Raw genomic sequence first — 11211 nt, forward strand, 5'->3', positions numbered from 1 at the left:
AATATTCTAGTATGTGGAATCACTAGAAATATCTTGGAAATACAGACAGGCTTATTTAGGGCATTTAATACTTTTACTTTACTACTTTTAAAACTTCAACAAACATTTAACACTGCCTCACCTGAAAATGGACAGTAGGCTACTACCAAAGGCCTGAGAAGAAGCCTGACACGACATTAGCTTTCTTCCTCCTTGGGTTTAGGTGTTTATCTGTGCCTGCATGTGTTTGGAACGCTCTCAGAATAGTCCATCGGCTCCTACTAAGCTAATTGTTTTAAAAGAGCCATCACAAATATGGCAGATAATCAATGCAGACTGAGACGGGCTGGTCAAAATATTCACACACAAACCGGAAATCTTTCCCTTAAAAAAACAACTTTATTTATTCATCTAATGTTTAGGTTAAAAAAAAACAATCCCCATCACTGAAACAAATCCTTCTTTTATGTACATCTTCATCCAAGAAACTCCACCAGTTTCTGCAGTTCCACACAGTTCTTCACCACATGTGGCACGGAGATCATGGTCTGTGAACAGAGACACAAGTTAGCATCCGGCTCAACTGGAAGTCACGTGACAAAGATGAGTGACAAGTTCCACAGAAGTCCTCACCTTCCTGACGGTCTCGATCATGTCGTCCAGCAGATGCAGCTCTCGCTCCAGCTTGGTCTGATTCATCACGTGGACCGTTTGCTGTCGGGGAGCAAAAGGATGATGAGAGAGGCTTCTAGTGAAGGGGGTCTGTGAGGCAAGGGATGTAAGAAACAGAGGAGGGGGCACTTACATGTCTCTTAGCTCTATCCATAAGCTTGGACCGGGATTCCTCCGCCTGAGCCAGACTCTGCTTCAGTTTCTCCACCTGTCAGAACAGAACATGGGAATCGGTGTCAGACTGTGGCAGGACATTTTGGTGGAAAGTGACACAGCTGTAACTGTGGAAAACAAAATGCAAATAGCAAACAGAATGTTCTGGTAACTGACAAAAGTCTACATTACAAATGGCACAAGCTGTGAAGAGAGTAATGGTCATTTCGAGTAGATCATCTCTAGTTCTCTACATGCATGTAAATAATGTATATGTATTAATTAAATGGTATTTCCATTTGATTATAAGGTTATATTTGGAACTGTACTGCAACTGTTTGCAGCATTCTGTGGAGTAGAGCTGAGTAGAAGAGCTACGGCTTCTTCAAAGGTGGAATGTCCTGCCCCCTGCTGTTCAAAAACTAGACAGCATCTTAATGACTAGTCCCACACAGAATGTGCCCTCGTTGTGGCCCCACTTGTCATGTGCTGGGAGTGAAGGCTCATCAGCGTGATCACACACAATGAAGCTCAACATTAAATTATTTTGTGTCCCAATAAACCTCTTTTAGAAGGCGGATCCTCTCATCCATGGCCTTGGTGCTGGGAGCTGATTGGCCGACAGCTCGGTTCAGCTCCTCCTTCAGGGCCTGAGCCTCCACCTGAGACTGCTGCAGCGCCTGCCGTAACTCCGCCCCTTCCCTCCGCAGCTCCTGTCAATCATCACAAGCATGCAGTCAAATGACCCCACCGTCATGTTTAAACGGTGAACACCAGCGCCATGCAGGAGAACAGTAGGGAGCTTTTCCTCTCCAACTGGTTCCCAGTGAAGACATGGGCGTGGCAGAGAAGAAGCACTTACCATGGTCTCTGCTCGCTGTTTCTGGGCCTGCTCCATGTTCTTGTCCATCTCACCGCACAACTTGTTCAGTGTCTTCTCGTCCTGAAAGAGAAAAAAAAACAGAATTAGAACTTTATGACTAGCTACACATAACACATGACTCCTGCATCTTTTCACAGCCTACCACCACACAAATGGGGCAATGACAACCCTACTAGTTGCCAGTAACTCACCTGGGCCTTCTGCTGCAGGGCGGCGGCGTCCTTCTCCACCTGCGCCTGCAGCCGCTGCAGCTGCTCCCGCAGCTCCTGCTCCTGCTGCCGGTGCCTGTGGGCCTCCTCACGCAGCTGCTCCTGCAACTCCTCCCTGACAGAGACAAAGACAGAGCAAGAGAAAGAAAGAAAGAAAGAAAGAAAGAAAGAAAGAGAGAGAGAGAGAAAAGGTAAGGAGAGACAGAGCAGAGGTTTAAAACAGCATCAATGACTGCTGAAGCACAAGCATCATCATCATTTAACTCACGTATGGATGCATATACAAGGAATCCCATTTTCAGTCACTAACATATTTGGTAGGAAACGATCGTGCAACTTCCCCAAATGAACCACGTTTTTCAGGGCGCCCTAAAGCTCAAAGTGGTTCACCCTTCACTGTGTAGGTGGCACTTACTGAGTACCAGAGCACCACTTACTTGGCTTTGTGCAGTTTCTCCTGATCGGTGTCCTGGTGCTGCTGAAGCTGCTGGATGGTGGTGGTGAGCTTGGTGAACATCTCCGTCAGCTCCGTCACCACCTGCACCACTGAGCTCTCCTGCGCTGCTAACAAAAGGGCACAACAACATCTTCATCATCATCATCATCCTCCTCCTCCTCCACATACACACACACACACACCCCCCTACCCTTCAACCCATAAGCAGCTTCCCCTCTCATTAAGCAGGAAGCTTGTGTGGCTTTCAGAGGCAAGGCTCCACTATGATGAGGTGCAGGACATATGTAGTGTGTCCACAACACGATTTGGACCTGGATGTGTGAACGGTGACACATGTTCAGTGCCAGGGGCAGTACCTCGCTCCTTTCTGGGGGTGGTGGATGGCACACGGGAGAAGGCACTGCGCGTGCTGCCCAATCCATCCGTAGGCTCATCCTCCACTGCTGACAACAACAACATCAATTCACACTCGAAAGAGTTAAACAAATAACAGGGTAGAAATAATCACATTTTAAAAAGGAATCAACTGGGAATGTATTCTTTCTTGATATCTTTAGTGTGACTCAGCATGAATGAAAGTATTTTGAGGAAAGTAAATAATAAATAAAAGCACTGAACCCCTTTCTTTCCACTCATTTCCGATTGTGTGATCATCTATTTAGAATCAGACGTTATGGATACACAGCAGAGACTCTCCAGTGCAACAGTGATGGCTGGTGTGGCACCTGTGTCAGCAGAGGTCTTGCTAGACGGCTGCTGCTCCTCCTCATGGGTGATGGCCTTCAAGATGGAGTCCACAAATGAGGCTGGCTGCTCAGGAGACTCGTCCTCCGTAGAGGCCTCTGGTGCCTGTTGCGCGCACACACACACACACCAAACTTAAACTGTTCCGTCTTCAAAAGTTACTTTCTTTTTTCATACATAAGTGCACATTCACAAAGAGAGCACAACACTTAAGTCCCTTTTAAATTCTCTATCACTCAGGTCATGTTAGCTGTTCCACGTTGGCCTTTTAAATTCTCTATCACTCAGGGCATGTTACTGTTCCACGTTGGCCTTTTAAATTCTCTATCACTCAGGGCATGTTAGCTGTTCCACGTTGGCCTTTCCTGAGTGTATGTGTGTGGTGTGTGGTGTGTGGTGTGTGTGTGTGTGGGGTGTGTGTGTGGTGTGTGTGTGGTGTGTGTGTGGTGTGTGTGTGTGGTGTGTGTGTGTGTGTGTGGTGTGCGTGGTGTGTGTGTGGTGTGCGTGGTGTGTGGTGTGTGTGTGTGTGTGGTGTGTGGTGTGTGGTGTGTGTGGCGTGTACCTGAGCGGAGAGGGCGAGCTCCAGGGTGCTGGTGAAGCAGTGCATGTGGTGGTGGAGCATGGTGACGTGTTTGGAGGCTTGGGCCAGCTGCTCGCCCTGCTCCAGCAGCATGGCTCGGGCACTGGTGCTGGTGCTGTCCAGCTCCTCCGCCAGGGAGTCCCGCTCCTGCCTGCACAGCCACAGGGACAGAGGTGCTGAACCCCAACATCTCTTCAAAGGACCCCCCAGTTTAACAGGTGCGTTTGAGCTAAACCAACGGCCGTGGGGTGGCGTGGCTTACCTGAGCTGGGAGAGGGCCAGCTTGAGGTCCTCACACTCCAGGTTCCTCTCCCTCAGGCCCTGCAGGTGGGTGCGCAGCATCCCCTCGCTCTCGGACATCTGCTCCTGCGTCAGCTCGTTCTCCATCTGCAGGAACTGGTCAAAGACACACACACACACGCCACGCAGTCAGCACCCACTGCAAGTCAGAGCGCCTCACCCACCCACCCACTCGCCCCATCTGTGCAGCTCCGTGGTGGGACTCACCTCATTCATCTCCTTGGAGCTGGAGAGCTCGACCTTGAGCTTCTGCAGCTGGCGGAGCTGGGCAGTGTGGACCTCGGCCTGGGCACGGAGCTCACTCACCAGGCCGTCCCTCTGGGCCAGGGCTTCGGTTAGCCCCAGCACCTCCCCCTGGGAGGCCTCCAGAGCCTGCTCCAGACTGCTCACAAGAGACACATCATCAACTACCAAGCAGAGCAGAGTAGCTGCCTGACAAACTTAAAGTCCAAAGTCAAATGAATCAGTGAACAGAAACATGAGATGAACAGATGATCAGAAACACACAGGCTCTTTACTGGTACCGTTTGTAATCATTGAATCAATCAACTGGAAATATCAATTGTATCATGAAGTGAGTTGAGCCCGTGAAGTGTGTGTGGACTTACCCACTGGCTCTTTCTCTGGTTTCCTGGGCTTCATGCATTGACTGTTGCATTCTAAAGAGGGCAGATCAGGCAGACAGAATTACAAGACTTCACATTCTGCCCAATCCCAAAGCAGCACTTAAGCCTGATTGGGTACACTGTTTGGATGCCGTTTGTTAGAGAAGTGGTGACTCCTCCTCAGATAAGTGATCAATATACTATTTGTTACTTTTTTGATCAGTTGTAAATGCACTAATCATCCAATAGAGAGTGGGACTATTTGTGCAGAGACTGTTGTCTCCACTAGGTGTAGTGAACCCACTTCTTGGTCTCGCTGCCCAGGGCCTGCTCCAGGAAGGCGTAGGAGGCCATGGTGGAGGTGACGGTGGCAGAGAGTTCTGTGCTGCGCCTCTGCAGCTGGTCGCGCTCCTCCTCCACCTCCTCCAGCTGCTGCCGCAACACTGTCATCTCTGCGGAGCAGCCACAGGTTAACTGGGTCTCACCGTTTACACACACACACCCCCCCCCCCCGCATTCAGAGCCACCACATGCTTTAAGTACACTTCAAGCTAAACAGGACAGCTGGCTAACCTGCATTCAAGATAGTCAGCTGAGTGTTCAAGTCTCCAATCAGTCGCCCTGCATCCTGAAGACTTTCTTGTGTTTGCTCCCGCTCCTGTTGGATCTGTGGCATTGATACAATCAGAGCAAAACCCCAAATCAACACAACAAAACCACAGGAACAGGCTGAGAATCTACAGAAAGATCTTTGAGACACGTGCTAATGTCGCTGCAGTGCTAAATCTCAGACCTGGTCTCGGTCCTCCAGGGCCTGCTCCCTCTCGCGCTGGCACAGCTCACTCTGGTCCACGGCGTCGGAGGCCCTCTGGTGGAGGCGCAGGAGCACAGGCCTGGTCCTCTGCAGGAGGTGCCTTGCTCTCCCCAACTGCAGGCGAAACACGAGGACACGGGCAGACAAATCAGCATGCAGCCCCCCCAGTGAAAACGCTTATTCCAAACTCTCGGCTCTGGAGTGCACAAACGTACCTCCTCCTGCAAACTGGCATGGTCCTCCAACGTGGCCTTCAAAAGCTCCTTTGCTTCAGCGAGAGTCTCCACGTAGTCTTTGTTTAATGCCGCCTGTGTTCAAAAGGAGAATGAAAAGGTGATCAAACTATCAGCGGCAGGCACTGGGAGCCCACTTAACCCCAGCAGAGTGCCACAGTGACTGGGGCAGCCGAAGGTGCAGCACTCCCTACTGACCTGCAGGGGGCAGGAGTGCCTCAGGGCCTCTCTGAGCTGCTGGTGAGAGCCCACACTCTCCTCCAGCTCTGCCAGCCGGGCGGCACTGTGACCCCGCAGCTGCTCCACCACGCTGAAGGCCTGGAGAGGCAAAAAGCAGCTTATGACCTGAAGCCACTCCATAGCACTAGAGAGTACAGTGACAATGACAATAGCACACAGTTGGAATAACACTTTTAGTATCAGAAGAGGCGTTCACTGCAGTATCCCAAAATGTCCATTCATGATAATGACAATAAAAGCAGCCAGCAGTGAAGCACGTGTCACCACTCTTACCGCCTCTTTGGCCTGCAGGGCCTCGTCCATTCTGCTCCTCATGTCGTCCCTCTGCTCAAGGCAGTCTCTGGTCTTCTGCTGCATCTTCCTCAGGGTCTCCCGACACTTGCCATACAGCGACTTCATCTGAGACATCTGCAGGACACATGTGATGTGACCACAAGTGATTAAGTATCACAGTCCCACATAAAGGCCTGACGCACTCACAGTCATCACGGACAAGGGAATGACTAACCTGTTTCGACATGTCCTTTTGATCTTCACTGACAATATCGCCAATATCCTTCATGCTGCTCAAAGCCTCCTCAGTATCGGTCTTGATGGCCACCTATACAAATATATAGCCATGCAGCTCAATGAGCAGAATGTGACACAACTTTACACTTACATAAAGAAAGGCACTAATATACACAGCTACAATAGCATTATGCATTCTCTCCCACCATATTGGATGACGTGGCTTGCATGTTGTGCCGTAAACTCTCAAGCTCGTGGAGATCCAGCTGAAGAGACTGAATCTTGTCCAGGGCGACAACATAGAGATCTTTGTAGGTTTCCATCTGAAACAGTGAACACCCATTTGAATTAGCCATCAACATGGTTTTGACACCCCTAAACACTAATGATGGGAACAAATGCTGGTCAGCATCCAAGTCAAGTTTTTTCTTTTCCCATCAAAACAACACATCAAGTCTGACCCAAGAAGTCATGAGTGCTAATGTAAGCGGTGCAGGCTGTCTGTCTACCTGGCTGAGCTCCGTGTGGTCGGTCTGAATGAGTTTGTCGCGCAGGTCAGAGGGCGCGGGGCCTGAGCTGGGGGGCTGAGCGCGGGCAGAGGCCACCTGCTGCAGCAGAGCCTCGGACATGATCAGGTAGGAGGTGAGCCTCTGCTCCAGCTCTGCTCTCGGGAGACACTCCAGAGAACCAGGGCTCAGACTGGAGGAAAAAGAGAGAGAGAGAGAACAAAAGGTAAAGAAAACAAACATAAAAACAAAAACAGAAGACCACAGAGGGCGTAATATATATATATATATATATATATATATATATATATATAAAAAAGAGCTTTACGGGGGGTAACTCACTTCCAGAGCAGAGAGTCCGTGCTGGTACTAACGTCCGCCACGGGAACCTCCACCTCCGGCACCACCGACGTGTTCATGCTGCGCTCCGCACACTTGAGAGGCGACGTCCCCACACACGCACTCTGCTGGTTCACCGGGGTGGTGGGGTGCTTCCCCGACGCCGCTATGAGCAGCTCTGCCATCTGCCTCATCTGCTCTTGCAGCGGCCCGCCCCCGAGCAGGACCTGGGGCGTCAGCCATTGGACCACATGGGGAGCTGAAGGCCCCGTGGGCGGCTCTGGAGCGACTCGTAGGGTCTGGGCAGGCGGAGAGGGAGAGGGGGGAACTGACATGCAGATGAGGCTGGAGGGCAGGGCCGTGGAGTTGAGCTGTGGAGGCGGCAGGGGGCTGTCCAGGGCTCCGGCCCAAAGCCGGCTGTCCTGCTCGTCGTCCGGAGGGTCCAGCAGGAGGCTCCTGGATAAGAAGGAGGCTCTCGGGGTGGAGGGGGCAGAGAGCTCCTGGAACTGAACAGACAGAGTTTCTCCGAGCGCAGGCTGGGGGCTGTCCCGGCGCAGCTCCTCTGGTTCGCCTTCAAAAGCCTGGAAGGGGTCTGAGGACGACCCCAGAGCGCTGTCGTCACCACTGCTCCTCTCCTGCAGTGCATGCTGGGAGCCAGCGGGTGATGCCGTCATCATGTTGTCTTGAGTGACCGGTGCAGAACTCTTCGCAGATACATCATTGGTGCAGCTGCTGGTGTCTTGGACATATGACAGCACTGCACTCTCCTGCAGTGCATGCTGGGAGCCAGCGGGTGATGCCGTCATCACGTTGTCTTGAGTGACCGGTGCAGAACTCTTCGCAGATACATCATTGGTGCAGCTGCTGGTGTCTTGGACATATGACAGCACTGCACTCTCCTGCAGTGCATGCTGGGAGCCAGCGGGTGATGCCGTCATCACGTTGACTTGAGTGACCGGTGCAGAACTCTTCGCAGAAACATCATTGGTGCAGCTGCTGGTGTCTTGGACATATGACAGCACTGCACTCTCTTCTCTGTTAATAATCTGATCACTACAACTCTCTTCATCCATTGCCTTCTCTGCAACAACGGGGATCTCCAACGATGCATCAATTGCGGGGGAATCACAAACAAACGACATCTGGATCTCACTGTAAGGATGATCAGCATGGCCTTCTCCAGATGGCACAGCAGCGCTGGTCTCGCCTTCATGTACAGTGACACTGAAAACAGATGGTTCACTGTTTTCTAGCGTCTTTTCCTCCATGATGACAACAGATTTTTCTGATAGTCTGGACGCATCTTCCAAAATATCAACCTCTCCTCCCATGCACATAAAGGACTTGAATGTGATGTCTCCGTTCTGTCCATTACTTGTTCCTGCATCAGTATTTGCCTCTTCAAAATAAAGTAAGCTCTCTGCATGGATTTTAGAATGCATCTGAAACGCAAGGTCTTCTTCCAATGCTTGACTCTCATGGCCCAAGTACACGGCAGGGTCCCCGGTCGTGTTGTTTTCCACATTGCAATATGGATGATCTACATGCTGGCTGCAATTAAGCAACACATCTGCACCTTCATCAAGACCTCCATTGCTCTGGGAAAGAGCTTGATGGCCCTCCACGGTCAGGTTCTTCAAAAGAGCTGAAAGCTCAGATGTTTCATCAGGAGTACCCGAGACCTCAATCTCCACATCAGAACAGACAAATGACTTGAACGTGATGTCACCAACCCCGTCTGTGTCTGTAACAGGTAGATGTGATGCAGTCAGATTGTCTGGGGAAGCAGACATGTGTGTGACACTTGGAGCAACAGTGGGGACATCGCAGGATGAGATGGTGCTTCTTTCTGCCTGATAGTAGGGATGATCAAAATGGGGCTCGACATCCTGAAAGGTCTCAATATTTCCCTCTTCAAGTTCACTGTCAGTACATACAGAATGGCTGTTGTTGTCCAGTGGAATGCCCTGAGTGGCATCTGTTGTGTCTAATGTGTCAGAGAGCTGGATTTCTCCTCCTAAAAAAGTGTAGGTCATATCTCCCCGGTCGGTAAAAGCACACTGGTCGTCCGTAGGGCTGCTAGAAGGATCCATTTGTGAGGTCTCATTGGTAGATTCGGGAGCACAATGGATCTTCTGCATCTCACTAGTGGTATCCTCAACATAGTGCTCTGCTGAGTGGCAACTTGTGATGGGACCCTATTTGAAATGCACAAACGTTAATGCTTAGGCCCTGTGCAATCTGAAAACACACTGAATATGAAACAAAACAGCTCAGATGATGGTTATTACCTTTTTTTCAGATGTAGTTCTTTCAGACAGTATGAGTGATTTGTTCTTGTGGGTCTGTTGCTGGGAGGCAAGGAGTTCATTTTGCACATCTCTGAGAGGAGTTCTCACAGGCTGATGTAGGCAAGAATAATGGAAGATGTAAGAATGTATCGAGTAATTAAGCATAACATGATATTGCGTGTCCTAATAACAGCAAAAACATTTAATTCAATATACCAGTTTCAAAGTAAGTAGGGTAGATAATTGTTTCTTAAAAAAGGAGAAACTTACTGCACTTACTTCTTTGACATGTGATCCTTGTAACGTGGACATTGTTCGCACTTGCCCAAGCCAAGTCTGAAAACAAGAGTAAGGTTCGAGTGTAAAATATATTCCGCACGACAATTTCAATCCCTTACGTCGTGATCTAGCGTGATGTATGTTATCGTAAATTAGCTAACGCCTAGTTCGCCTGTCCCGATGATATTAGTTAGCCCAAGTTCGTTTGCCAGTTGATTGATGGATTAACTGTTACTCCCTGGCAAATTTGCCAAGGGTCTTCAAACTGAACCTGACGACTATATACAACAACAATCTTAAATTAGACAGGTAACTAGCTCAGTTAGTCTACTGCAGCTAATGTTACGCTAACGTAACATTTCTGAAGTTAGATGATAAAGTTAGCTAGTATGAGAGCTAGCTAAGAGTGACAGCTTACTGTATTATTACCATACAGTTTGGAATATTTAACGCTTAAATATATGATATTTATTGCTATTACGGTATATCCTTTCAAAAACAGAAGCTGAATTGTACGTGCTTAAAAGTACATCAAATTGCTCACCTTTAAGATGAAATTGCTGTAAACTAGCTCAGGTGTTTGTTATGAGTTCAACCGCCTGTCTCGCCTATCATTTCAAACATTGGGACGACCCAACGCTATTGGCCGAAATCCTTCTTCTTCGCTAATTATTGGCAAGCTTTACGTTGTAAGATGTATATGTTTCCCCCTACCGTTTCGGAGTGAAAAGAAACAAAGATTCGAAGACTGTGACATGAAAAAACAGACTTCACAAAAAAATGAATCCGAATGAACAATACTTTTTATTGTTATTTTTTTTTTTTTACTGAAAATTAAAGACATTGTCAGTCTCGACCATTTATAAAAGTGAATCATATTAAGTCATTTGTATTTAAGTTGCTGATTCAAATAACATTCCTACACATTCTCATTCAGAACAAAATTTAAAGTGTATTCAGAGAAAATTGTAATTATAACCTCACACTTAAGGCTTACGTCTGTGCTAATAAAACTTTGTCATTACACTTTTTTTTTTAGTGTTTCCTTCTTTCCAGTAGGTTTTCGAGTGGCTTTGATCTCACTGGCCAATTTTAAATTCTCTAGCAGTGGCATGCTGGGTCGTCTGCAGGTGGCCTGCAGCCGAATCATGGGAATCACAGCAACACTACAGCGTCGGCGGAACTCCCCCTTGTGCTGACCCTCCACCCTCCGGGTGTCGTCGATAGCTCCCAGGGACATCTTCCTGCCTCTCTGCCTTCGCTGCCTCAGTGACGTCTCCAGGACCAAGCCTGCTCCGAACCTGGACAGTCTGCGGCGAGGCCTGATCGTTTTGGGCAAGGGCTGGGCCCGAGGACGGTAAGAGGGGCTGAGCTGGTCCTGAAGCAGCCCTGTTAGCTGCCTCACAGACAGACTCCA

The 11211-nt window shown here is 49.2% G+C and overlaps 1 protein-coding gene across 6 annotated transcripts; it reads right to left on the reverse strand.

The window, feature by feature from the left end:
• Window positions 1–348: 348 nt before the first annotated feature.
• Window positions 349–10429, reverse strand: spag5 (sperm associated antigen 5). 6 transcript variants are annotated; one of them, XM_031560292.2, is made up of 27 exons: window positions 10339–10428; window positions 9786–9851; window positions 9516–9626; window positions 8256–9422; window positions 7228–8123; window positions 6889–7078; window positions 6586–6702; window positions 6378–6470; window positions 6143–6277; window positions 5828–5947; window positions 5612–5704; window positions 5376–5510; window positions 5156–5249; window positions 4887–5034; window positions 4586–4636; window positions 4185–4359; window positions 3940–4073; window positions 3660–3828; window positions 3079–3202; window positions 2710–2796; window positions 2334–2460; window positions 1879–2011; window positions 1667–1747; window positions 1368–1517; window positions 785–859; window positions 613–693; window positions 350–527 (listed from the first exon to the last, which is right to left on the reverse strand). In XM_031560292.2, exons 2-27 carry the CDS (start codon window positions 9825–9827, stop codon window positions 456–458), a joined length of 4800 nt encoding a protein of 1599 aa, XP_031416152.1. In that variant the 5' UTR covers window positions 9828–9851; window positions 10339–10428; the 3' UTR covers window positions 350–455. The 6 variants fall into 6 exon arrangements, with proteins under 6 accessions (XP_031416150.1, XP_031416149.1, XP_031416152.1 ...); XM_031560290.2 differs by having other exon boundaries at window positions 349–527; window positions 2334–2457; window positions 2710–2793; window positions 7228–9422; window positions 10339–10429; XM_031560289.2 differs by having other exon boundaries at window positions 349–527; window positions 2334–2457; window positions 7228–9422; window positions 10339–10429.
• Between the last annotated feature and the right edge of the window lie 782 nt (window positions 10430–11211).

Source organism: Clupea harengus, chromosome 22 (assembly GCF_900700415.2).
Source record: "Clupea harengus chromosome 22, Ch_v2.0.2, whole genome shotgun sequence".
In the NCBI taxonomy this organism is placed as follows: domain Eukaryota; kingdom Metazoa; phylum Chordata; class Actinopteri; order Clupeiformes; family Clupeidae; genus Clupea; species Clupea harengus.